Genomic DNA, 22,621 nt, shown 5'->3' with positions numbered 1-22,621 from the left:
AACGCCGTGATACTATAATAATTACAATTACGCTATATGAGCGAGGCTCCATCAAATCATTCAAATGTCAAAGCTCTTTACTTGAGCACACGCTGGAATAGTTCTAAACCAATGCCTGGGGAACCATATGACGCTTCTCCTTCTCGACTGGGTCTTTTTGTGGCTGAGGATTCGAGACCTTGAGCCACTCGCCGTTGAAGGCGTTGATGAGCCAGTTTCGGAGTTCTGGAAGCTGTTAGAGGCCTGTTGAAGGAGACTTCGAACGGGGACTTACTGTCGTAAACAATGCGGTTGCCATTGTGGAAATAAATGCTATGATCACTGTCTGGGAAAACATGAACATCATAGTTCTCAACGCCCGCAAGGTCAAGGTCATCAAGCAGGGTGAGCGAGTTCTGGAAGTGGACATTGTCATCTGCAACTCCATGCATGAGGAGGAAGCGCTTGTTCTCCCCGAGAGCGGTGGCGTTGGCGACCTTGGATAGGTCGTAGCCATCGGGATTGTCCTGGGGCGTGCGCATGTATCGCTCCGTGTAGATGCTGTCGTAGAAGCGCCAGTCAGTGACAGGGGCGACAGCCATGCCGTAGCTGAATGTGCGGCCGGCATCCTGCTCGAGAGTCTTGAGGGTGGTGAAGCCACCGTAGGACCAGCCCCAGATGGCGAGGCGCTCGGCGTCGACGTAGGGCCGGGACGCAAAGGATGCGGCGGCGGCGATGTGGTCGTGAGCCTCGTGGACACCGAGCTTAGAGCGGACCGTAACGCGGTGCTTACGGCCGAGGAAGCCGGTGCCACGGGGGTCCACGGTGATGACCAAGTAGCCCAGGGCAGCGGCAACGTAAGCCTGGAAGTCGACAGCGAAGCGCTTGGTAACGGACTGAGAGCCGGGACCCGAGTACTGGTGGAAGAGGACTGGATACTGCTTCTTAGCGTCGAAGTGAGGCGGGCGGCGCTCGACGTAGTTGACCTTGACACCAGTGTCGAGGTCCAAAGTGCCGTACTTGAGGATGGGAAGCTCATGGCGACGGGCGCGATCAGCGAGCTCAGCATTGTCCTCGATGATGCGCTCGTATGAAGAGGCGCTCACCGGCGTGGAGATGACCTTTTGTGTAGGAACCTTGGGGCCGCGGTAAGATAGGAAGACGAAGCCGGCTCCCTTGGAGAAGGAAGCGTCATAGTAGGCCTCGGTCTTGGGGTCCGTCAAGGCCTGGAGGTCGCTGCCATCGAGCTTGACTGAGTAGACATGGCGCTGAATGGAAGACTCCTTGGCGGCGATGAAGTAGACAAGGTTGTTTGCGAGATCAACAGCCGAGGGTGCATCGTCAACCTCCCAGTTGCCCTTTGTAAGCATGATAGGCTCCGAGTTGTCAAGCGGCGTGAAGTAGGCAAGATGATCATATCCCTCATGAATGACAGAGTCGACGTATCCATCGTGCTCACGGCCATTCTTGGGATCAGCAGGGATGTAGGTCATCTTGTGTGAAATCTCGAACCAACCGCCGTCAATCTCATTGATATTGATGGTGTTGATAGTCTTGCCCTTGCGAGAAGGAACGTCTACGAGGACAACCTTGAGAACATCGCTGACTCGGTTGGTCTGCTTGACGATGGCCTTGTCGCCAGCCCAGAGGAGGTTATTGATGATGCGGTCATCATCAGCAAATGCGCCGTCAATCTCGACAGAGAAAGTATCCTTCTTGCCAATATCGTAGAACTGCAGATCCACGACTGGGTTATGGGCACCGGCCTTGGGGTACTTGATCTGCTCCACCTCAGGATACGCCTCCTCGCCATCCTCAGGGGTTGTGCCACTGGGACGCTCAATGAAGAACTGAACGGGATACTCGGGGACGCCTGTCTCGTTGGTGCGGAGGAAGGCCAGGTACTTGCCGTCGTCGGACCACCAGGTAGCGCTGCGTCCGCTGAACACTTCTTCCTCATACACCCAGTCAGGAATACCGTAAAAGTACTCAGGGCCGCCGTCCTTGGTGATCTGGGTAACGTCCTTGTCGCCTGTCAGACGGCGGATGTAGAGGTTGTTCTCCCTGGTGAAGGAGACGGCATCACTCTTGGGGCTCCATGAAGCAAGCTGGATTCTAGCATCGACTTGGTCCGGGACGAGAGGCTCAGCTTCCTGGGTCTTAACGTCGAGGACAAAATAGATGGCGCTGAAAGAGTGTCGCCAGTTCTTCTTCCGGTCGACACCGAGGAGAACCTTTGTCAAGTCTGGGCTGGGTTCAGACCACGAAGGGGAGTACTGCTTGCCGTCGTATTCAAAATAAGGATGCTCCATGAGAGTGCGCGAGTTGGAAGCCTTGGGCTCTGCGTCATCGCGCGTCGCGACATTCTTGTCGCTGCGAATATCCTCAACGACGATATAGGGCTTGTTACTAGCCCCGACCTCGAGAAGTAGGCCATCCTCTCCCTTGGGACCGGCGATCCAGCTAATGCTGTGGTACTTGGGCGACCAGGTACCGTCGAAAAGCTGGTCCATGGAAAGGGACTTGCCCGAGCCGCGCGAATTGGCATCGGGATCGTGCTCGGTGTCACTCTCGTGATGGTATGAACCTGATGCGATAAAGATACCGAGACCGGCGAGCCATCCACCGATAAAGACGACGGCGACGATGATCAGAATCCGGCGCAATCCTCTGTCCATAGGCTCACGATGAAGCGAAGCTCCAGGACCGAGGAACGGACCCGTCTCAAGGTCGTCCTCATCTCTGAGAGGATCTTCATCGTCAAGGGCGCGAGGGTCCTTCTCCTTGTCGTTGTCGGCGTCCATCTCTGTCTTTTCCTGTATTCTTTCAAATACGAGACTCGTAGTAGAAACCGAAGAAAGCGAATCGTCCGAGTAGCGACGGTCGCCCTCGGGGGATAATGCCGACGACATTGTTCAAAGGGTTGTTTTGTTGATCAACGTGATGTGTGACACGCGGCCGTGGAGGGATCGGAATCGAGTATTGCGTAGCTACGGGCGTGGGTGCTGGAGCATATTGCCGAGGAAGGAACGTTGGTAGGAAAAAAGAACGATTGGCTACAGACAAAACGGTTCGAGCAGCCTGTCTGTCAGAGTAAAAGAAGGACAAGAAAATGAGGCGTTGATTTGGAACTCTATCGGGGAGTCAATAGCTGATGCGAGGGGGTCGTCAATCAATACACGGAGCTCGTGCTTGGTTGCTCTCTTTGGGGAAAGCTCGTGATGACATAAGCCACCTACGCACCCACGTCGCGGCGGCGCTTATTGAAATGACTGATTTGAACAGAGACCGATTCTTGGCTTGCAGGTTCTAGGGGAGATTAATTACGCCCTTGTTTTTATTAATTGACGCCTTCTTGCTCTAGCTAGCTCACTCTGTAGCGTGGCTCGTTCTAGATGCTATCTGGGCATTTATCATATCCGTAGCCCCATAGCTTCCCCGGGTTAGACCCGCTCTGTAACCCGGCCTTCGGCTCCGACCCGGCCCCGCCCCGGCCAGTCTCTCCCTGGCGTCCTCTCTGAGGGTATGTGTAAATGGATGTATGCGAAAAGGAAAAGAAGAGACTTAATGGTGATGTAGTGGCAAATCTCTTCCTCGCGAGCAAACCAGCCTAGAATTGTAGGTTTGTCACCGTGTCCCCCTGTTCAGCTGCTTGACTCTCACGGTGACGTTGATAACCGCCAACATCGTTGAGCCAAACCAACTCCCTTTAGACCATGTACAGTGACTCGAATACGGGTATATATAGCTGTCCAATACTAGCGGAAGATGAATAAAAAAGAGTCGAAACAGAAACAGAAGAAGACTGATGTTCGCGAACGACATGTCAGTGAAGCAAGTCGACGAAGACAAGCCCAACGAATATGACCGAAGTAGAACAGGCCTGCCCACCACCACGGCGCCCCGGTACTTGACCGCTGGGGATGGCCTTTGGGATAATTATCCTACGAAGAACCTGGACCTCGATACTTCAGTGATGTGTTCGTTGTCGACACCATTGATCTCCGATATGTTTCTCTTCTGCCACGATGATCTACCGCTGGCAGTGTGCGATCTCAGAAGTGGGATAGTGTTAACGATATATATATGGCATTCTCAGGGGGTGTTGGCTGCTCGACTCGACACCCCGAAGCTGCCTAGATGCTCAAAACTGAGAGTCGATCGCCCCAGCCAGTTCACTCTAGACATCGTGTTTGTCGGTTGCTGCCCAGGGGTGTTGTTTGGGGACCGGGCAAATTCTTCGGAGCGCTCCAGTAACGTATCGTCTAGTGAACCATAGGTCTGGCTGGCGAAATCTTCCTCCTCCCTAGAGAAGATATTTGGGCCGTAATGTGCTGTTGATTGGTCCTATATTCGACAGTCTTTTAAAGCAAGAGCTCTGTGAATATCTTGCACGTAGCAGTGGAGCACAACCCAAAACCCCTCCCATGCGATGGCGACGTACCGAACTCCGTGTATCTTATCCGCTGGCTTGATGGCTCCGTTCAAGTCATTCGAAAGGACAAAGAGATCTCTCCAAAGATCTACCTGTTGTGTCGGGATCCACCATCGGTCGGAGTGTAGGTAGTAAGGCTCTGCCCATGAAAGCGGGTATGGGACGCTGGTGTTGGGTGCAATGCTGGGTTCCCTCCTTTCTTAGGATCCTCGTATATATTAACCACACCCATACTCCTCATCGTCGTAGCCCCGTCATCTGATTGGGAAGCGCTCGTTTTGCTCGTTTTGCTGGTTTCCCCTCTTAACTTTAGCCGTCCCAGCACCGGTAGCTTCTCTTTGCCAGTAGTTGCCATAGGGAGACCCAGCAAATGCTTTGCCCCTTGGCGTTTGCAGGCAAAGTAGATTCTTCAGCGCAAATAGGAATCATGGGTTAACCCATACTTTCTCGTGGTAGCTTAGCGCCTGTCCAGGTCCATCTGCGCTGTTATATAGGAGGACCTCGGGCTGCTCATCGCATATATAATGACAGATGTGGTAGAGGTTTGTCAAGGCTCTGATGAACCACGGAGAGAACGGTTGACGGATTGAAAGAGGCTTGTCCTGAAAGAAAGAAACCTGTTGGAATGTCTGGTGTCTGGTTCCATGGGTCTCCAGGTCTCGCATTTGAGCGACGAGCGAAACCAAGGCAAGTATATAGTAAGGGAGTATACAGCTCTGTAGTCGATTGGGTTGTTGCGATTTCAAGAAGGAGGAACAGGTATTATATGCGAACGTTAGTGAGGTTTTATAGTGACAAGAAATGCTGCTATTGATTGATTTGGCATCTAGAACCTTTGGAGTGTTTCTACTATCATCATGTTTCCTATTATGTTGTTGAAAAGAGACCAAGGGCGGGACAAACACCACACGACAAATCAAGCGAGTGTAGATACCAAGCAGATCCATGCTCAACCCCAACTCTTCTAGTTTACATAGCCATGCGAGTTACGACAGAAGGCAGTCAGAGACAACAACCCAAGAGAGAGCTGCGAGTGTATGACCTGCCACCGAAGCTAGGCAATGGGGCTACAGAGAGATGGGAGTCTACCCTGCAACATGAAGACCATCTCTGGCCGTTGGCTAGAGCACTTCCTTTCTCTCACAGGCAAGAGACCCCTGAGCGCAGCATTCATGAGCACAACCCTGCACAAGGATAGAACCAACTTATTCCACATCAACATCAAGGCTATGCATACAGAGCGAATCATCGATCGGCAATTATGTTGGGCATCAAGTTTCGCTTCAGCATTCCCAAAATAGACGTCTCTCCCAACCTCCGTATGTATTCGCCCTTCTCTTGAAACGCTCTGATACTTGGGCATGCAGTCCTTCCCGTGAGGAGGTGGTCGTGTGATAACATTTTCTTGGCAACATCCATCAAACCAAGAGCATTCGTTTGCTTCAACTAGAAGATTCTGACGCAACCTGACCTATTCTAACTAGCGGTGAGCAAGCTATGAGACACCAAATAGATTAATGTCCCATCTCTTCCAAAATTACTGCCTCGTTTGACGGAGATGATGACGGATGGTATGCGCAGCGCCGGCGGTGAGTTGTCAAACTGACAAATAACAGGCCTTGCTTGACGATGATGGCCCAGCGTGACCAGAATATTCCTTTCCCGTCGGGAACTGCGGGATAATTCATGACAAAATTTCGGGATATCGCATTCGAAACGGGTTAAATCAAGGCAGTGAGGCCATCACGAGCCAGCTGGCACGGATAGGAGCATGTAAGTGGAGACGGGATATCTGTGGTGAAGCAAGTACCAACACGCAATAACAAGCAAACAACATCAAATCTCCAATCAACTCAAGTTGACACTTGCCGAGAAGCACGGGAGCTAATGACGGCACGGGAGGAGAGTTTCAAGATATCTTGGTCAGCCCCCCAATCAGAGGCTGAGGAGGAGTTGAGCAAGGCCACAAATTTTAGGCGGCCTGCATCGACGACGGGAAAAGGAGGTTGGATTTTCAGTCTGCAACTTGTGAGTCAGACCTGGTTCTACGTGCTCACCGGCTGATCGATCGATCGATCAATTGACCATGGAGCTCGTCAGGTCGAGGAGTGACTTCCTTAGGCCGAGTTTGGCTATATATACCTGTCCTCTGTCCCCCCAAACTTCTGATTCTTTCAACAAACAACTCTATATATACACACAATCTTTTGACTGGTGCCTACACACCTCCACCATCGTTGTCGTTCAAGTTGTGCCTTGGCTGCCCTTGACACTTGCGATCGTTGATCTCAAGTCCCTTCGTCTCCAGGGATCAGGTTGGAACTCGTTCCTAGCTGCGAGAGGACGATTCATGCTGGTTGTGTCTGCCTGGGAGGGACCCGCTGCGATACACACTCGAGTAAGTGAACTTGATGGTCCTTGACTATTTCATTTGACTGACATGCTTCTTTGACTTGCCAGTTTCGTCGCATTTTTACGGTTGGACGACGAACAGCCCAGGCGGTCTGACTGCCGTTCGTTGGTTCACCCGACGAAGATGGGACTCTCGCTCTCCAGGTTCCTGGCGCCCACATACCCAATACAGTCCCGATGAACGCGACAAGGCCGCCCTCATGACGGGCTTTCAGTGCATTCTCCAGCACAACAACGACGACCGCCACATTCTCATCCACAGCGACGACACTGTCGACTTCTTACCAGCTGGGACATCACTCTTTACACTCGTCATGGTCTTTGCCTGCATGTCCAGCAAAGTGCAGGATCGGGTCCTCCTACATTGACCATTTCAACGCCAACACTCCGTTCCACAACAAGAAGACGTGTGTGCAATTCCAACTCTGCCCACGGGTTCGACTTTGCACTCGGGCTGAAGCGCACCTCTGGATGAAGTGAGCGGATCATACAACTCAAGATATGGCTTGTGAGCTTTGGTTTACCAGTTCCGCCCTGGGAAGCGGAATTGACTTTGGTATGATTGGGTGGAATGCCATGGGTCCTCTGGACTGCATCGACTCTCAAACTTGGGTTGCCTGAACCTGAGATACTCCATGGTGGTTCGCCGGACTGCCTTCTCTGAAGAAAGTGAGTGAACTTGATGATCTCAGACTGCTGTACTTTGACTGACGTTTCTATTTCTTAGTGTTTTGGACGCCATCGCTCCCTTGGGTCACCTCCTCACCATTCATGAGGACGACATTGCAAGCCCTCAGCCTTCCCATGCTGTGCCTTTCTGGCCCCTTTTCAAGGGTGCGTTGACGTCTGATGAGCGACGTCTCGGCAAGGTTTAACGCCAAACCTTACCATACGCAGCAGCGAAGTGAAAGGCAAGTGTGGAGCATTGCAAGGGCAAGTTTATGCCCTTCGCAATGCGAAGCGGAAGACTTTTGGTCGGGGCCGGTGCAAACCCAGCCAAGAAGCTGGAAAAGATGGACAGGATTACTGGTGCGCCTCTTCACGGGGTATCCGACGTCTTCACGGAGTATCCAACATCGCCAGAGTATCCAGATGGTCCATGGGGTGGTGCTAATGTCGTACTACCCATGGTTCAAACTGCGAGAGCTTTCAGAGAGGTTTATTGGAAACACCGCCCGGTGGTGGTATCAGATGAACTCGATGAGCTCGGTAAGTCGACTCTACCATTCAGCAACCGTGAATTTTGACTGACCTTGCATATTCTTCAGATATCACGAGTTCCTCTTGCGCCTCTGTCACTCCATCACCGTATGTGGCCCTCGACCCCAAACCATTCCATCTGTTCGGCCACCAGCTTCAATGGAACTCGAATTTACACGCAAGGATCGTTCGACCAAATTTCAAGGTTCTCCAACTTCGCCGAACCACACGCATCGGTGCCATACTCCCCGATGGCGCACCCTTTCCTCACCGGCTTCGCTTCACCCTCCTCTTGCTGTCTCCTCGACCACGCACTGTGCAAAGCCCGACGCGAAGGCTCAGAGGCTCAGTGTCGAAAAAGACAACGCTGATATAGAGACTGTTTTGTTTCTCTTTCCCGACTCTTTCGGATGCTGTCGACCGCGCAGCCAACTGCTTGTGTAGGGTCGCCTGTGAACCCACGCTCAACGAAAGTCAGTTTCCTCAACGACAACTGAGCTATCCGACAAATCCTCGACGTTGCGTTCAAATACAACATATCCCTGGTCATGGGCCGCCAATCCTCATCCCAGACGTCTTCACCCATCATCATTGGCGTTTGTAGCTGCGAGCCATGTCTTCATCTCATAGGTCTTGCAAAGCCTTAGCATGCCAGAGGAACAACGTTTCCGAGACTCTGCCCACAGAGAATCATGATGCAGTCACTGCATTCATCACGATCGAGCGATCGCTTTTCGGAGACCACGCATTATATACACAATGGCAGCGGGACCTCGCTTCACCCAACTGCTCCCCTGGTCGGTGAGGCTGCAGACCAGCTTCTTTCGCCAGAAGCTTACGGCCTTTTCCCCTACAACTGCCAATACATCTCAAGCCCGACGGATGCGAACAAGCATGTTGAGAGACCTATGTTCTGGGTCTATTACTGCATGAACCACAAGCTGAATCGATTCGACACCGGCAAAGCCATCGGGTCCATTGTCGACAAACCCACAGAGTACTTCAAAAGAGGATCTGTTACTTTCTGGGAGGACGCCAGGATTCATACGGGAAAGCGGATTCACCAACGATAGACCCTCATGGTGACAGACGAGGGCACTGACGATGCGTACCATGCCGCCCAAGCGGTCATTAAAGCTCACGATGGTGATAGCTTCGGAACCATTGGGGCGAGTGAAGACTTGGGGCCCCACGCGATGGAAAAAGGTCAAGGCGGTCAAATGCGTTGGCAGCCAGACTGAGCCAGGAGACGATGCCATGGAAGGGATATCAAATCTCGAGCGTCAGCCCGAGGCAAGTCCACGGACAGCCCATTCGGGAACAAATGCACCAGCCAATCCGCTTGTAACAGAAGGCTTAACACTACACCCTCATGGTGACAGATGAATGCACTGACGATGCGTACCATGCCGCCCTGACGGCAGACACGTGCCATCGTCACGGAGGATGAGGCCGAGGCCAAGGGGGGAGATGTGTGTACTCGGGTAGCATCATAGGGGCCCGACTCCATGAGCTAGCGTCAGCCGCCTTCGAGCTGCATTCTGTTGAGCCGCACTCCTCATACGGGGATAACGGGAAAGCGGATTCACCAACAGAGATCAGCTCGAGGATGTGTCCAGCACCATACAAAGCCTCGTTCAACTTGCGGTATACTTACTATTCCCACGAATACTTCTTCAAGCTGTGTCCAGACGAGGTGGAGACTGCACAGCAGAGGACCGACAACTTTCACTTTGGGTGTTCGAAGATGGTGCACTCCGTCGTCATCTTCTGAGGCATGGAGAAACCTTCGTGGTACCAGGCGCGCATTAGACGATGCATTCGATGGCACACTGACCATGAACTCTCGGGATCTATTCTCACCAACACGAACGACATGTGGAGGAACATGGGGGAGGATAGCAGTGAAAGAATGGTTCAATTCTTGGCTCGGTCAGGTTACTCAAGAAACGCGCAAATCGGCCGTCTTGTCGACAACGAATTAGACTTCTACGCCTACTGTCAACATTTACTATCTGTTGTGTGAGGGGACTCTGTCCTCGAAAGAAACATGACGATGCGAAAGCATGGCGGATACATTCCCCCAAGACTTGCCACCAACGACATCTTTCTCGAATGTGCTGGGTTTCCATTGTCCCAGCAATGATCCAGACTGGGAGATGCCCGACAGCAAGGGCTTCTCCCAGGACACTGAAGATTGTCTCCTGATGAGCGGAGACTGGTCAGGCATGCTAACCAAGAGCTGCAATTTTCTTCTGCAGGAGGAAGAGCAACCGATGGTGACCTTTTCACGGGCGAACTACTGGACGAGAAATGAGGCGGCAAAGGCTGGATTCCTTCCGACATACGCAAGAAACTCAGCCGGCCCGATTCCCCTGCCAAAGAAACTTGCAAGTACCTCTGGCAAATCACTGCCATAGCATTAAGCCATGGCCTACGGCATTAGGTTGGTCTGAGTTTGCTCCTCTGAACCCCGTCCAAGGAGAATCCAGTAGGCCAGTCTTCCTAGCGGTGGATGAAGACATGGCCCCAGATGAAGTCGGAGAGAGCTTCAAAAACACCAAAGTTTGTTCTCGGTGAAAGACTGAGGGGCGGCCTGGGTCTACCTCCAACTCAAACTCATTTTGAGCCAGCAGGCGTATGCCACCGTAACCGACGGTGCTTTCGTTGGTTCTTTCAAAGCAGTCTACGCGAACTATCATCTTCGGGCCAAGGTGGGCAGAAGAAGGGTCGCATCGAGCGGTATCAAGCCATCATACCAAAATACCGGTTGTTTCGGCGTGTTTTGGCTATGTGCCGCGAAAAATCTATTCTCGCCTGTTCACCTGCTTGAAGCGCAGGGTTTTCTTGATGTGGCCGACACAGAGGAGATGACGGCGGAACACCCCAGGGCAACTCTGATGCGCGATACATTGACCAGTGGCACTAAAATCGTCTTTATATGCCCATTCTCATCGCATTGGACAGTTTGCATACTGAGCGAACCCTTGCCGGATGCGGATTACGTCGCCCACATTCATGATGACCGAAAAGTTTGACTACAGTGACTCCCAGAAGTTCTGGGAAGAGCTATGGTCACTTGTGAAGACATGCCACCCTAGGCGTGTCTAGACGCTCCCTTCGATTAGCTGCGTCGTGGATGAAGAGGAGCAAGCCCATTTGGGAGGAGTGTTTCCTAGCTCTTGCTGAGCGAGCCCATCAATTTCCAACCTTTGGGAATGGAAGAGAGGGTAGAATTCGTTGATGAGGCACATCTTAGCCGGATACCAATAGTTGCCGAGTGTTCGCGGTCGAGTGTCTTCGCAGTACAAGACCCTCGACAATAAGCATGACAGCAGGAACGCGTCTCGTATCTCACTTGGGAGATCTTTTTCACATCGGCACATCATACCACAACCCTCGCTGTCCTCAGGGGCATGTACAAGTGCTTTCGAGGGACGAGTGATGGACAATACCTGGTGCTTATCGAGCGGGGTGTCCATACCGTCGCCAGGCGCCCTCACCGGACAAGCATCTGTGATTGCGCAGGAGACGCAACGACACGGTAACCTCCATTCAGCAGAGACGTTGGTTCTTCAAGATGCGATATGTGCTAGGAAGCTGGCGTCCAGCATGACTCGTCTGGTGGGAAAGAAGAACAATGCATTGACGAGATGCTCTTTTCGACAGCCCCTCCGTCCCGTCCCGACGATCGTGAGGTTGCCACCGAGTTCAGACATGGCAATCGCCTCGAACGTGCATCAGGACTGCCTCTTCCCTGTCACTCTGAACGATCCTTGGCCCAAACCCTACGTCAAGCGCCAACATTCGTCGGCCAGCACTCTCCCTAGACCCGGAGATTCTTGTCCAGTTTGACTTGGGTTTGCTTGCCCCCTGCGAGGAAAGGATGCCACCGTACTGGGACCGTGCCGCTTCTGGAAGAGATTGACAGTGACGACGGTCGTCCACCTATCGCCTATCCTCCATTCCCCAGAGAGCGCAGAGAACGCGATGCGCAACTACGGGATTTTCTCTCCAACCCTCCTTTCTATCCAAGACGTGATCTCCTGATGAGCGGAGACGGCCGGGTATTAACCCGAGACCTCTTGGTGTCGCCAAAGGAGGGAGTGCGGCTCGATGGCGAATCTATCACATGGATATCAACGTCCACATATCCACATCAGCGGCCTTGGCGAGATATACGTGATTAACGCTGCTGTGATCTATGGGGGGTACTCTTGCGCATGCCCTGGTGGAACAGCAAGACCTCGAATTTTGACCTGGACGATTATTCTACTGCAGGAACCACAATCCGCGGCTCCGCTACGTACCCTCAATGACGAGTCGGCTGAGGACTGAGCGATGTCGATTATGATGTCGACCCGGCCACTTTGAGGACAACCCTCACCGTGAAGTTACAAGCCCCTTCCAACATCGCACGGGGCATGACGATCTACGACGAATCCATGAGTGATATTATCACTTCATGCCTCTCCGTCCACCTTGCCGTCCTCCATGAGACATCGGAGAAGTTGGTGTTGAATGCATCACGATGGGCAAACATCCCTATTCCGATTTGATGTTCTCTGCTTCCTCTACGCCTGACGAGATCCGTTCCAAGACATTCTTCAGTCTTTACTACTACCAGCCAACGACAGAAGGGCCAAAAGAACGGCTTTCTTCGAATGTTGTTTCCGGAAAGCAGGCTGCACTATTTGGCCTAGCCTGCTCTTTTCGGAGAGAAGGCTGACCATTTAGGGTCCTCGTTCGACTTTCGATGAGCACTGCATGAAAGCACAGCCTATGATGATCTTGAAAGGATTGCACAACAAATCTGTCCCTTTTTGGTACCATGGGTTATACCCTCGACGGCCATTCACCATGTTCCAGCGACAGCGTCTCAGAGTAGGCTCGCGTGTGAGCGGAGGAACGGGCCGATAGACGAAAATTCATGTCCTGTGATACCTTTCATGAAACGCTACCCACCGACAATGCTGGCCTTTTCTCCCTCGAAGATCTGAATGGAGCTGTGTTGATGAACTACCAACAAATTCAACCTGAGACAGAACCTGTGATGTGACCGATACCGTTGACGAAATCACCGATGACGACGGCATTGGAGGTACGCAAACAACAACAAGAGCTACGCTTTCCAACATTGCGAGCCCACAAGACGGTCACAGAAGACAGGCAGCATGGGCGGCGACCAGATTGCTCCGCTTCTCGGGAACACGAACGATCCGAATTGTACATTTGGAATGAAACAAAGTTGATTCTTCTCCCCAGCCGTGACTTGGGCTTACGGTTTGGGGTGCTGAATATGATATGCCGGGGATTGTTCCTCGACAACGCGAGGGACGTCACGTCAAGTTCAATGGTTCATTGATTGGCAGAAGGTCATCATGACAATGCTGTCAATGGCAAGAGACGTGGAGGTACAATTTCATTACTATTCTTTCCGACATGATCCGGGTTGCCTGCTTGACCGGAGTCCGACCCTCCTATTCCCGCTCAAGAACGCTACCTGAAGCGTGTGGCCTCCGTGGTTGCAGGACAGGCACCGAAGAGTTGCCAGACAGCTCGCAAGAGCAAATGATTTGTTCAATCATCCAAGAGTTTTGGATTGGGTCTCGTATACCATGCGATGGCTCCTTCGCCGCGGCCTCTTCGCTGTGGCATCTATGTCATATCTGGCTTTTCCCACAGACAGCAAGCCTGAGCCTTCATCGCCTCCTTCTCCATGATCACTCATGTTTCGACCATCTGGTTGACAAATACATGTACGCCCAGTTTGGTCTGGACCACAATTTGGTCTGGACCAAGGCTTGAAGAACCATATCCAGGCAATCACAGTTGTGCTTGCTTGCCTGGATGCTGGATGCTTCCTCGACTCTAGGGATTCCATACCTCGATGTTTACAATTGGGGACAACTATGTTCTTCATCTCCACAGGAGACGGGACACTGGGAGACACTTAGTCACCAAACCCTTCTTCCAATGGCTGATGATTATGGAGTTTCTCATGATCATCGCTGTGGAAGAGCTTACACGAAGACTGTTGGCGTTGGGTCCTGGATGTGAATCTTCCAGGTTTTTGTCCCTTGACACAAGGCTTCCGGGCGAGCTCCTAAACATGCATGACTGGAGCGTCTTCTATAACTCATGCTTGGTGGAGGAAATTCGAGTGCTGCAACACTCTCTCGCATTGCAGACGATCCAGCATTTCTTACTGGAGATTTCGCAAGCAGTCAGATCAATCCAAGGGGTTTTCTAGACCACCGTGATGATTTCGGATCCCTTCCCCACTTTCCCCGCCCCTGCCACCTACGCAACCAACGGAGATTATCGATCTTATGGAGGAGGAGGATGAGGAGGCAATTGACCTTGTGGAGGAGGAGGGGGTAGCGGCTGGGGAGGTCAATGAGATGGCTGATCCGGACCCGGCCATCACCAACGGCTTTCTTGAACCTGGGCCGTCGCAGAGGCCGGTCCTGACCAAGGAGTCTCTGACACAACGACTTCAAGAGCTTCGAGCCCGCCGTGATCCGCTCATGGAGGAGCTAGATGCCATTTCACAGGAGACACTTTGGATCTTGTTTGCGAGACGTTTGATCGAAACCAATAGACCCTTAACCACAGCGCAGAGAGAGACAACTGGTCGATAAACGGCTGGCACCAACAACGAATCCCAGCAATCACCAGCGACTATTTTCAAGAGTCATATGTACGACCGAACTACGTCAGCCTGGTAGAGCCGCAAGGCTTGGACGCATACTCAGGGCGCCCAGATCACGAAACAACTAGAAGAGAAGGACCTTGTCCAAGGCAATGGCGAGGCACAGGAGACTTTTATTTTGCTTCTCGTTTGTCAACAACAACCCAACCTCCAGGCACGAAGTCAGTTGAGGCCGAAACAATTCAACCGTGACGGACGACTCGTTCCCACAACTCGTTCCCTGTACCTCCACCAATTGAGGTCATAAACGACTCTGTGTCGATCAAACTTAGGCGAGGTGCAAGAAGGGGAAGAGACGGATTTGCCCCCCTTTGACATCGATTTCATGACATTCGGGGTGGTCATCTGAGTCATCTGGCCTCAGAACTAAATCTGGCTTCTTCCATCTCTACGCATTTGGTCCTACAGTCTCTATCATGGACAGTTTAGTCCCCTTTTCCAGTAAATGAGCTGAAATGAGATTTCCTCGCTTGGGTGAGAGCACCAAACCAAATACAACACACTGAATAACATCTCGACGACAACAAAGCTTCTCTCCTAGAGGACATGATCAAGCTCAAACTGTACACACGCACAGTGAGTATGACATCGGTACATCTGGTCGACCTCCGACCTCGCTCCTTGCCCAATTGACCAGCTCAAACATCGGACACGACTTATCCCTTCTTGGATTTCACAACAGTGCGAGAGAAATACAACTGGGAGGCATTGTGTGAGGTGCAAGAAGGGAAAGCTGCCAGAATGTTCTATGACAAGCAAGACTCTTGCTGGGCATCAGAAGAAGTACGGTGGTGATGACAGCATCTTATCCTGTCGGATATGCAAACAGCTGTTCGCACATGAATCGGATCGCACAAGACGCGCTAGAGGAAGCCAACAAGCTCCTAGCAGACCGACAAAAAAAGCGGAAAACACTGGAAAAGGTGATCGAGTCGATAAATGAGGAGATCTCATTGGATCCAGTCGAAACAGAGCTGCTCACTTGGGCCGTGGGTGCCAAAAGACTCTTCACGCGAAGTGTGAACATGATGGTTCAAAGGCCTTGGGTAGCATCTTGCAGAGTCATGTCAACAACTACTATTTGGACACTGAGAGCCTGACGGCGATGTACAAAAACTACGAAAAAGGGCCAACGCGGCCCGGACAGGGGATTATCGTCCCTATTACCCTCTTTTATGTCTGGAAGGAGAAAGTGGAAACCGAAACATTTCGGCCGTGTTTCCCAGTTCAAAGCCCTGATATCAATCGCTGGGCGTTGGCTCTGGGGGCACCAGAGTTGCTCGAGAGATATTTTTCGGGTTTGGTTTTCTGGAACAGGACGAACGGCTCACGGGTTGCTGATGTGCGCACCCACGTTCGGACAAGGTGTTCCAGGCCCCGACGATAAGCAATTGGACAACCGAGAGTCATTGATACCATGGAGGATAACCAGGGGATGATCAGGACCCGGCCATATGGGAGAGATGTCTTTTTTTCAGCACCACGAGGAGAAGCTCGGACGTAAGGTCCTGAACTGTGAACATCTCATGAAGATGAAACAAGAACAAAGACCAAGCCGACGAGGAAGGCGAAACTGAACCAGCTGTTTTCGGCCAAGATCCAACAAAGCTAGCCTATGCAGGCTCGTAGAGGCAGATTCGGGAACAGAGCTTGGTGACCTTTACCAGCCATCGACACGACTTGGCGTCAACATCGAAGACGCACTGATTTTCCATCGGAAGTCGTTGGGGTTTCTACTTGTTCAACCCACCAGAAGGAGTTGGAAGGGAAGTCAAAAGGGGCTCAGCTCAACCAAGTTGACCAGCACATGAATGGAAGGATGGCACAACAAGGAGTCAATTCATGCGACCCCCACGGCCCCAGCCCAAACTACAATTCGTTTGGCACAGGCTCTGGATCCCTGGTTCAAGGGATTCGGTCGGTCGTCGTGGATTAATTCCAGCAGAAGCAACCGACCCAACTGGGACATCTTTCGCAGGCTCATATCCAGAGCCTCCCTCGTCCGCCACATTACATTTACGCACTATCCTCGACTGGCTCATGTTGCGGGATGACATTCAGGAATAATGCATTTTGGGAAGAAACGTTATCCTGGTAGCATCACGGAAACAAATCATGTTGGGAAGGAATATTATTCTGGTAGAATCATAAGAACACTACCTGTTTTGGGCACAAGGTTGTCGACGTACTTGACAAAGGTGAGCCCGCCTGGAAGAAATATTATCATGATAGAATTATGGAATTTAAACTTGAACCGAAAAAAAAAAAACATAAAACATTCAAAGCCAACTGTGAGTAGTCCAGTTACTCGTGAGGTTCAACCAATACACATATCTTGAACACTTCACATGTTGCTCCTCAGTCACTAGCTCCTTTAAAGAATCATCCAAGGGTATCCTTCCATAAATCACAAACTCAACACTCCCATTTACTTTAGAAGCTGTGAAGCCTCGACATTTGCCCCCTCAATCTTCTCAACCACACAAGCCGTCCCATACGCACTCGCCTGCGCGAACCCTCCAAGGTCACCCGTCTCGAAGCGTAGGCAGATAATGGCATTGCCGCCCCGGTTCTTAGTCTCCTCGACGACACGGCTGATGGAGTCGTTACGGCACGAGTACAGCATCGAGGTGAACCAGGTTAGCTCGCCGCCTGCCATGCTCTTGAGGACCATGCCGATGCCTGCTGCAATGTTTCGGGAGCGGACTGTTATTCCATAGACGGCGCCGAGGACCTTGACTACACGGTAACCGGGGAGGTCCATCATGGCTATATGAGTGTTAGCGGTGAGGATCTTGGTTTCTTGTGTGGATAGACTCACTTGTGGTGACGATTCCGTCTGTCTCGGTGACTAGGGTTAGTGTTAGTGAGGGTGATCGTGAGACTTCTATGGGTGAATTCTCTTACAACAATGCAAATCAGACAGCTGGGGAGGAATATTGGCCACAGAGCCCTGCTCCTTGCCGTGGTGCTGCTCCTTGGTTGAACCGAAGCCCATTTTGGCGGATGTGTATAACTGCGACGATGATATAAATATTGTATGATGAATGACAATTATCGTGTATTATAACACAACTGACTGTCTTGTAATGATAGAATATCGAATCCTGTCATGATGAAAAAACGAGGGAGTCGACTGGTATTTAAATACTCCTACAAGCGAAGCGAAAAAGCCATAATCAATGCATCCAAAGCCTCAAAATACAAAGCTACGGCATGGTGATGCCGCATCATCCAACGCTCCCCTCTCGCATTCATCGTATTCCTTGCGAAAGTGGCTGAGGTTTCTGTTAGTGCCGATCAGCCGTCGCAGAGCTTTCTCGTTTAGGCCGCATTCGCGTGGCGGTGCTGGTAGGGCTGTTTCTGATCCACGTGATTCTGCCTTGAATTACCTTCTTTTTTCCTTCCTTAGATAACATGGCAAATCATTTGTTGATGTTGGGTCGGGGGTGTCGGTCCTCGTGACCGGGGGCTCCGCCCGGGAGTGGGGCCGTACGGAGTGTTTGATTCCGGGATTGACGGAGGATCCCACGTTCCGAGGGTATCAATAGTTTAGGCAAGAAAGCGCTGATATTCCTAAGTAAATTGTACAAACTAGATTCTCTTTAACAGATGCGTCTTTCGTTGAAATATGCAGTCATCGTCTCATGTCAAAATATATACACTCATTCATCATCATCTACCCCCAAAATGAACGGCTCGACCTCTTCATGGTAGCCCTCTTTCTCCGTCCAAACTTCTTAACCCTCTTCGCATCTCTAGCATGCAACATAACCGCACTCAAACTGCGCTTTCCACCACCACCCTCAACATGAGCAGCCTCGATGTCACCGCAGTCAGGCCTCTCGAGCCTATTGGCAAAGGTGTCGACAGCCCAGAGAAGCACGCCGTTGGTCCACCCGAAACCCTCGACGACTTCGTACTCGCCGCCGCCGCCAGCGACGTTTGTGGCGTTGTCGGCGTACTTTTCAAACATGATGCCCTCGTCGGCGTCCGAGAGACCCCGAAGCTGCGGCGTCTCCGATGTGGAACCGCCCGTCGCGTACCACGTGCAAAAAGTCGAGTCGAGGTATCTCTGTCCGAGCTTGAGGGCCAGACGGCGGAGCTCGATGAAGGAAGGATCCATGATGCCAAAGGTAGGAGGAACGTTCTGCAGACCCGCCATGAGAATGTGCATCAGTGGTGGCCAGACGTTGGGTTGGTCCCACTGCTGTCCGGTACGGAAGTTTGTCGCGGGGATGCCGCCGGCTTTGGTGTCGAGGTACTCGGCGACGCGGCTGTAGGCGTTGAGGACCGCAAAGGGGTTTCTCATGAGGTAGTCGGGCGCGGCGCCCAGCCAGAAGGGGTAGAACTGGGAAACGCTGAAGAGAACCTGCTTGCCCTTGGGAGCGGTGGTCTTTTCAATGGTTTCCGTGTCTTCGTCTTCTGGTACGTAGATGTTCTGGGACTGGGATGTGATGTTGTAGTCAAAGTAGCTCCAGAGCGTCTCGTTCCACAGAAAGGTCGTCATGGCGTAGCTGCGGTTGGCGGCTACCTCTCGCCATTGCTCACTGGCACTCGTGTTGCCGGCGTTTGCGTAAAAATCAGCAATGGCAATCTCATTTCCATACAGGATGGAGTTGAGATCCACGGGGATAATCTCCCTGGTGTTGAGGTATCGGAGAGGGAAGTAGTTGTCCCTCGCAGCATCCTGAGGTCGAGCAATCCATCGCGATGTATAGTCCCAACCGCTCTCGGCACCGCTGGCAAGGTTGCCATACAGCTTCTCCTTTTGCTTCTCGTCGAGTTTCTCCTCCTCGGGAAAGACATCTCCCTCGGCTGAGTAGTAGGACTTGTTATTTGCGGTGACATAGTCTTCTCGGTACGATTCTGGCCGGGGACGGGTGTTGGAGACGTCATAACTAGAATTCAGGTTAGTCCGGATGCTACGGGGGAGGACATCTCGTATTCATACCGGTTCAGGAGGAATGTTTCGTCATTAATGTAGACCTCGGCAGTCCGGTTGGTCATCCAGAACTCGTGCTCCTTGACTAGCAAGGGCAAGGCGCGTTCGAGGATATCGGTGTCGTTGGTGTGCTGGACGTAGATCTTGACCATCTGGGCCAACAGAGGAGGCTGGGACCGGTTGAGATAGTAGATTCGAGCTCCATTGGGCACAAAGCCATACTCTTCCACAAAGTCTAGGAAGTTTTCAATCGTGTTCTTTGCAATCTCGACAAAGGAGCCACCAGTGCGGAGAAGGCCCTCGAGGATCCAGTAAGAGTCCCAGTAGTAGGGCTCTCTGAACCGACCACCAGCAACGACAAAGGTGCGGTTAATGGGGATGAAACTGTTCGGACACTCGGTACAGTTGTTGGAGTCGCTATTATAGCGACGGGTCAGGTCAGGCCAAATGTCAATGACCTTTTCCGTAAACTCCTTGATGACGGTATCGTCAATCTTGTCGAGGAACTCGGGATCCGTCTCGAGCTCGTCCTCGGGAACTTCTTCAAGCTCGCCACCAGCATCGGCAAAGTTCTCATCGAGAAAGTCCGCGAGTTCCGAATTGTTTCTCAGAGGTTTTTCGAGCTTGTCAAATGCCTCTTGGATCTCTTCCAGAGGTCGAATGGCTGGCCTGCGAGCGTGTTAGTGCAAGTGGGCCATTGAAGTGAGACAACAACCTACATGTCGACAAAGGTCTTGGAGTCGCTAAATGGTTGCGCAAGCTCAACCTGCTCTAGGATATCGCCGTGGCAGTAGATAGGTGAGTCGCACGGCGCAATAACAGAGCCATTGACATAGAGAGCGGACACGGCCGTGACCGAAGCGGCCAGGGCCGTCGCAACATGTCTCACCGCACCCATTGTTGTCAACTGAAGCTTTCCTTGAACAAATCTGCCTCAAGAAAGAGTGAATTGACTTGAAGAAAAAGAAGGAAAATCAGAGGGACGAAAGCTGCGTATATATGCGATGCTACCAAAAAGTCACTGACTCGGCCAAGCACGGCATGACATGATGCCCAGTATCCTTGACCAAAAAAAGTGACTGTCTGCTTTTCCCCAGCTGTGAACAGGCTTTCCATGCTGCCCAGCCCAGAAAGGAAGCTGTTGTTCGCTTGGACGACGATCACCCTCCACAATGCACCACCTCCACCAAGAAACATGGGGCGACCTTTTTAACAGCTTCGTCGAGATGCTAGCATGCAAACTGACAAGAAAACTGCCAAGGGCTTTGTTTTCCGTCATTCAAGTTATTGTGCATCTCCTAACCATCTTGGCCTTGTCATTTAACTTGAGGGCAGTTCAATTCCAAGCTTGGCCGATGAGTCTTCTCATCTTTCTTCAAGAATACCTGACCTCACAAGGATCATCATGATCATGCCCCCGAATTCGGCCCGTCCTCTCAAGGCTTGGCCGTCTCGACCAGTGACGTGATGCCGAGACAAGGCCTCACCCCAGACGCCACATTCAAACGTGGGGAAGCAGAAAAACGCTGCCTACGAATCCTTGTCTTTCTTGTCCCCGCAGTTCGGCACATCACCATCGTCGTTTTGACCGATTGGTCCGTGACGTCAGGGGAGTCTTTTCAGCTCAAGCGTTGAAAAAAAGACGTTGATGAGGGTCTGGCTGCATTTCCGGTTTCGTTTAGAGTGCGGAATTGAATCCTTTCATGAGCTTGACGCGTGGTCATTGACGTGTCAGCGGCGTTGTTTAAATCGTCTTGGCTGTCCCAAACTTGGATGAGAGATGCATCACAGACGTTTGTTTTGAACGGCATCTCGTGCAGGGAATAAGATGGTGTTCCCGAGTGAGTGAAACAATTGCTTCTGGAACTTGATTCAACGACACCTGAGAGTCCCAACAACTTCTCAATGGCTATTCCGTGTAGACGACCACAAGCTATGCATCTCCACCCCATCTCAATCCTACTCGGTCAAATTGAGCTTATTCTTTAATTTATATTAGTCCATCTTACAGAGCCAAGTCGGCCTTATTTGTGTAATAACGCCGACATTGAGTCAGTTTGTTGTTCTGGACCTCAGCCTGGGCTAACCGAGCAGTATCAACATATCCTTCACCGAGAGCACCCATGAAATGAATAAAGATCATTTAATATTCTCCATTTTATTAGATAATCTTTTCATAATTTTAAGATTTCTTGAATAATTCTCATATCATAAAGTGAAAGCGTTTGAGGAGTCAAGCCTGGGCCTTCATCTCTGTGTCTCTTTTGTAATCAGACACGCGTGGAAGCGCTCAAAAGAGCTGGGAACCAGAGTGTTAATTTGGTAGTGAGCCGATTTTATCCATGTGCACCCTAGGGGACGACGACATACTCAGGGTCATCCTATTCCCAGTGCAGTGGGTTCGTGTCCTGGAACACCGAGGTGTTTGACAGCGCTGAAGCTTGAGATGAAAAGGTGATTTGTCTTGGAGTTTCCTTGTGAATGCGTTCCAGATGGATCCATGGACGTCTAGTAATTTGCAGGCAGGCTTGTGAGTGAGTCTTAGGGCAACGAGACATTAGTCCGAGTGAATAAGCCATAGCGGGAGTCATCAAGGGCCATGTAAGTGACAGCCTGGGAGAGGACTCTTTGCCACTCAATAAACAGAGTACCAACGGTTCGATGTCAGCCGAGAACCCCAACAACTTCTCAATGGCCATCAAGTGTATATAGCCGTAAGCCATACATCTTCGCGCTGTCCACGTGCGCTGCCACCGGGGCCGCGGTTCCTCCCTAGATGATGTTAATTACTAGGAGTACGAGGTGTTACACCCGGGTACTCAAAGAATCAGGAAATCCCGAGGCTGTTGTGTCCGGCCATCTTTAGACAATGTCACGGACGAGAGCAAGTAGTCACCCAGCTGATAGATTGATTCCAGAGGCAAAATTGCAGTAT

General features: G+C 51.5%; 3 protein-coding genes across 3 annotated transcripts; all 3 read right to left on the bottom strand.

Annotated features, from left to right (window-relative positions):
• Nucleotides 1–103: 103 nt before the first annotated feature.
• On the bottom strand, nt 104–2,891 carry NECHADRAFT_47100 (uncharacterized protein; the record flags this gene model as incomplete). Its single annotated transcript, XM_003048672.1, has 2 exons — nt 104–225; nt 275–2,891. The coding sequence occupies 2 exons, from the start codon at nt 2,889–2,891 to the stop codon at nt 104–106; spliced, it is 2,739 nt and encodes a 912-aa protein (XP_003048718.1).
• Nucleotides 2,892–17,145: 14,254 nt separating this feature from the next.
• Nucleotides 17,146–17,810, bottom strand: NECHADRAFT_62727 (uncharacterized protein). Its single transcript, XM_003048671.1, has 3 exons — nt 17,649–17,810; nt 17,563–17,592; nt 17,146–17,510 (listed from the first exon to the last, which is right to left on the bottom strand). The coding sequence occupies exons 1-3, from the start codon at nt 17,737–17,739 to the stop codon at nt 17,170–17,172; spliced, it is 462 nt and encodes a 153-aa protein (XP_003048717.1). The 5' UTR covers nt 17,740–17,810; the 3' UTR covers nt 17,146–17,169.
• A 485-nt stretch (nt 17,811–18,295) lies between these two features.
• NECHADRAFT_70989 (uncharacterized protein) lies at nt 18,296–20,640 on the bottom strand. Its single transcript, XM_003048670.1, has 3 exons — nt 20,406–20,640; nt 19,696–20,355; nt 18,296–19,642 (listed from the first exon to the last, which is right to left on the bottom strand). Exons 1-3 carry the CDS (start codon nt 20,582–20,584, stop codon nt 18,421–18,423), a joined length of 2,061 nt encoding a protein of 686 aa, XP_003048716.1. The 5' UTR covers nt 20,585–20,640; the 3' UTR covers nt 18,296–18,420.
• Nucleotides 20,641–22,621: the final 1,981 nt, after the last annotated feature.

The sequence above is a fragment of the Fusarium vanettenii genome (genome assembly GCF_000151355.1).
Source record: "Fusarium vanettenii 77-13-4 chromosome 8 genomic scaffold NECHAsca_10_chr8_2_0, whole genome shotgun sequence".
Lineage (NCBI taxonomy): Eukaryota > Fungi > Ascomycota > Sordariomycetes > Hypocreales > Nectriaceae > Fusarium > Fusarium vanettenii.
The sequence above is the reverse complement of the archived record's forward strand: the minus strand, read 5'-3'. Positions and strand labels throughout refer to the sequence as shown.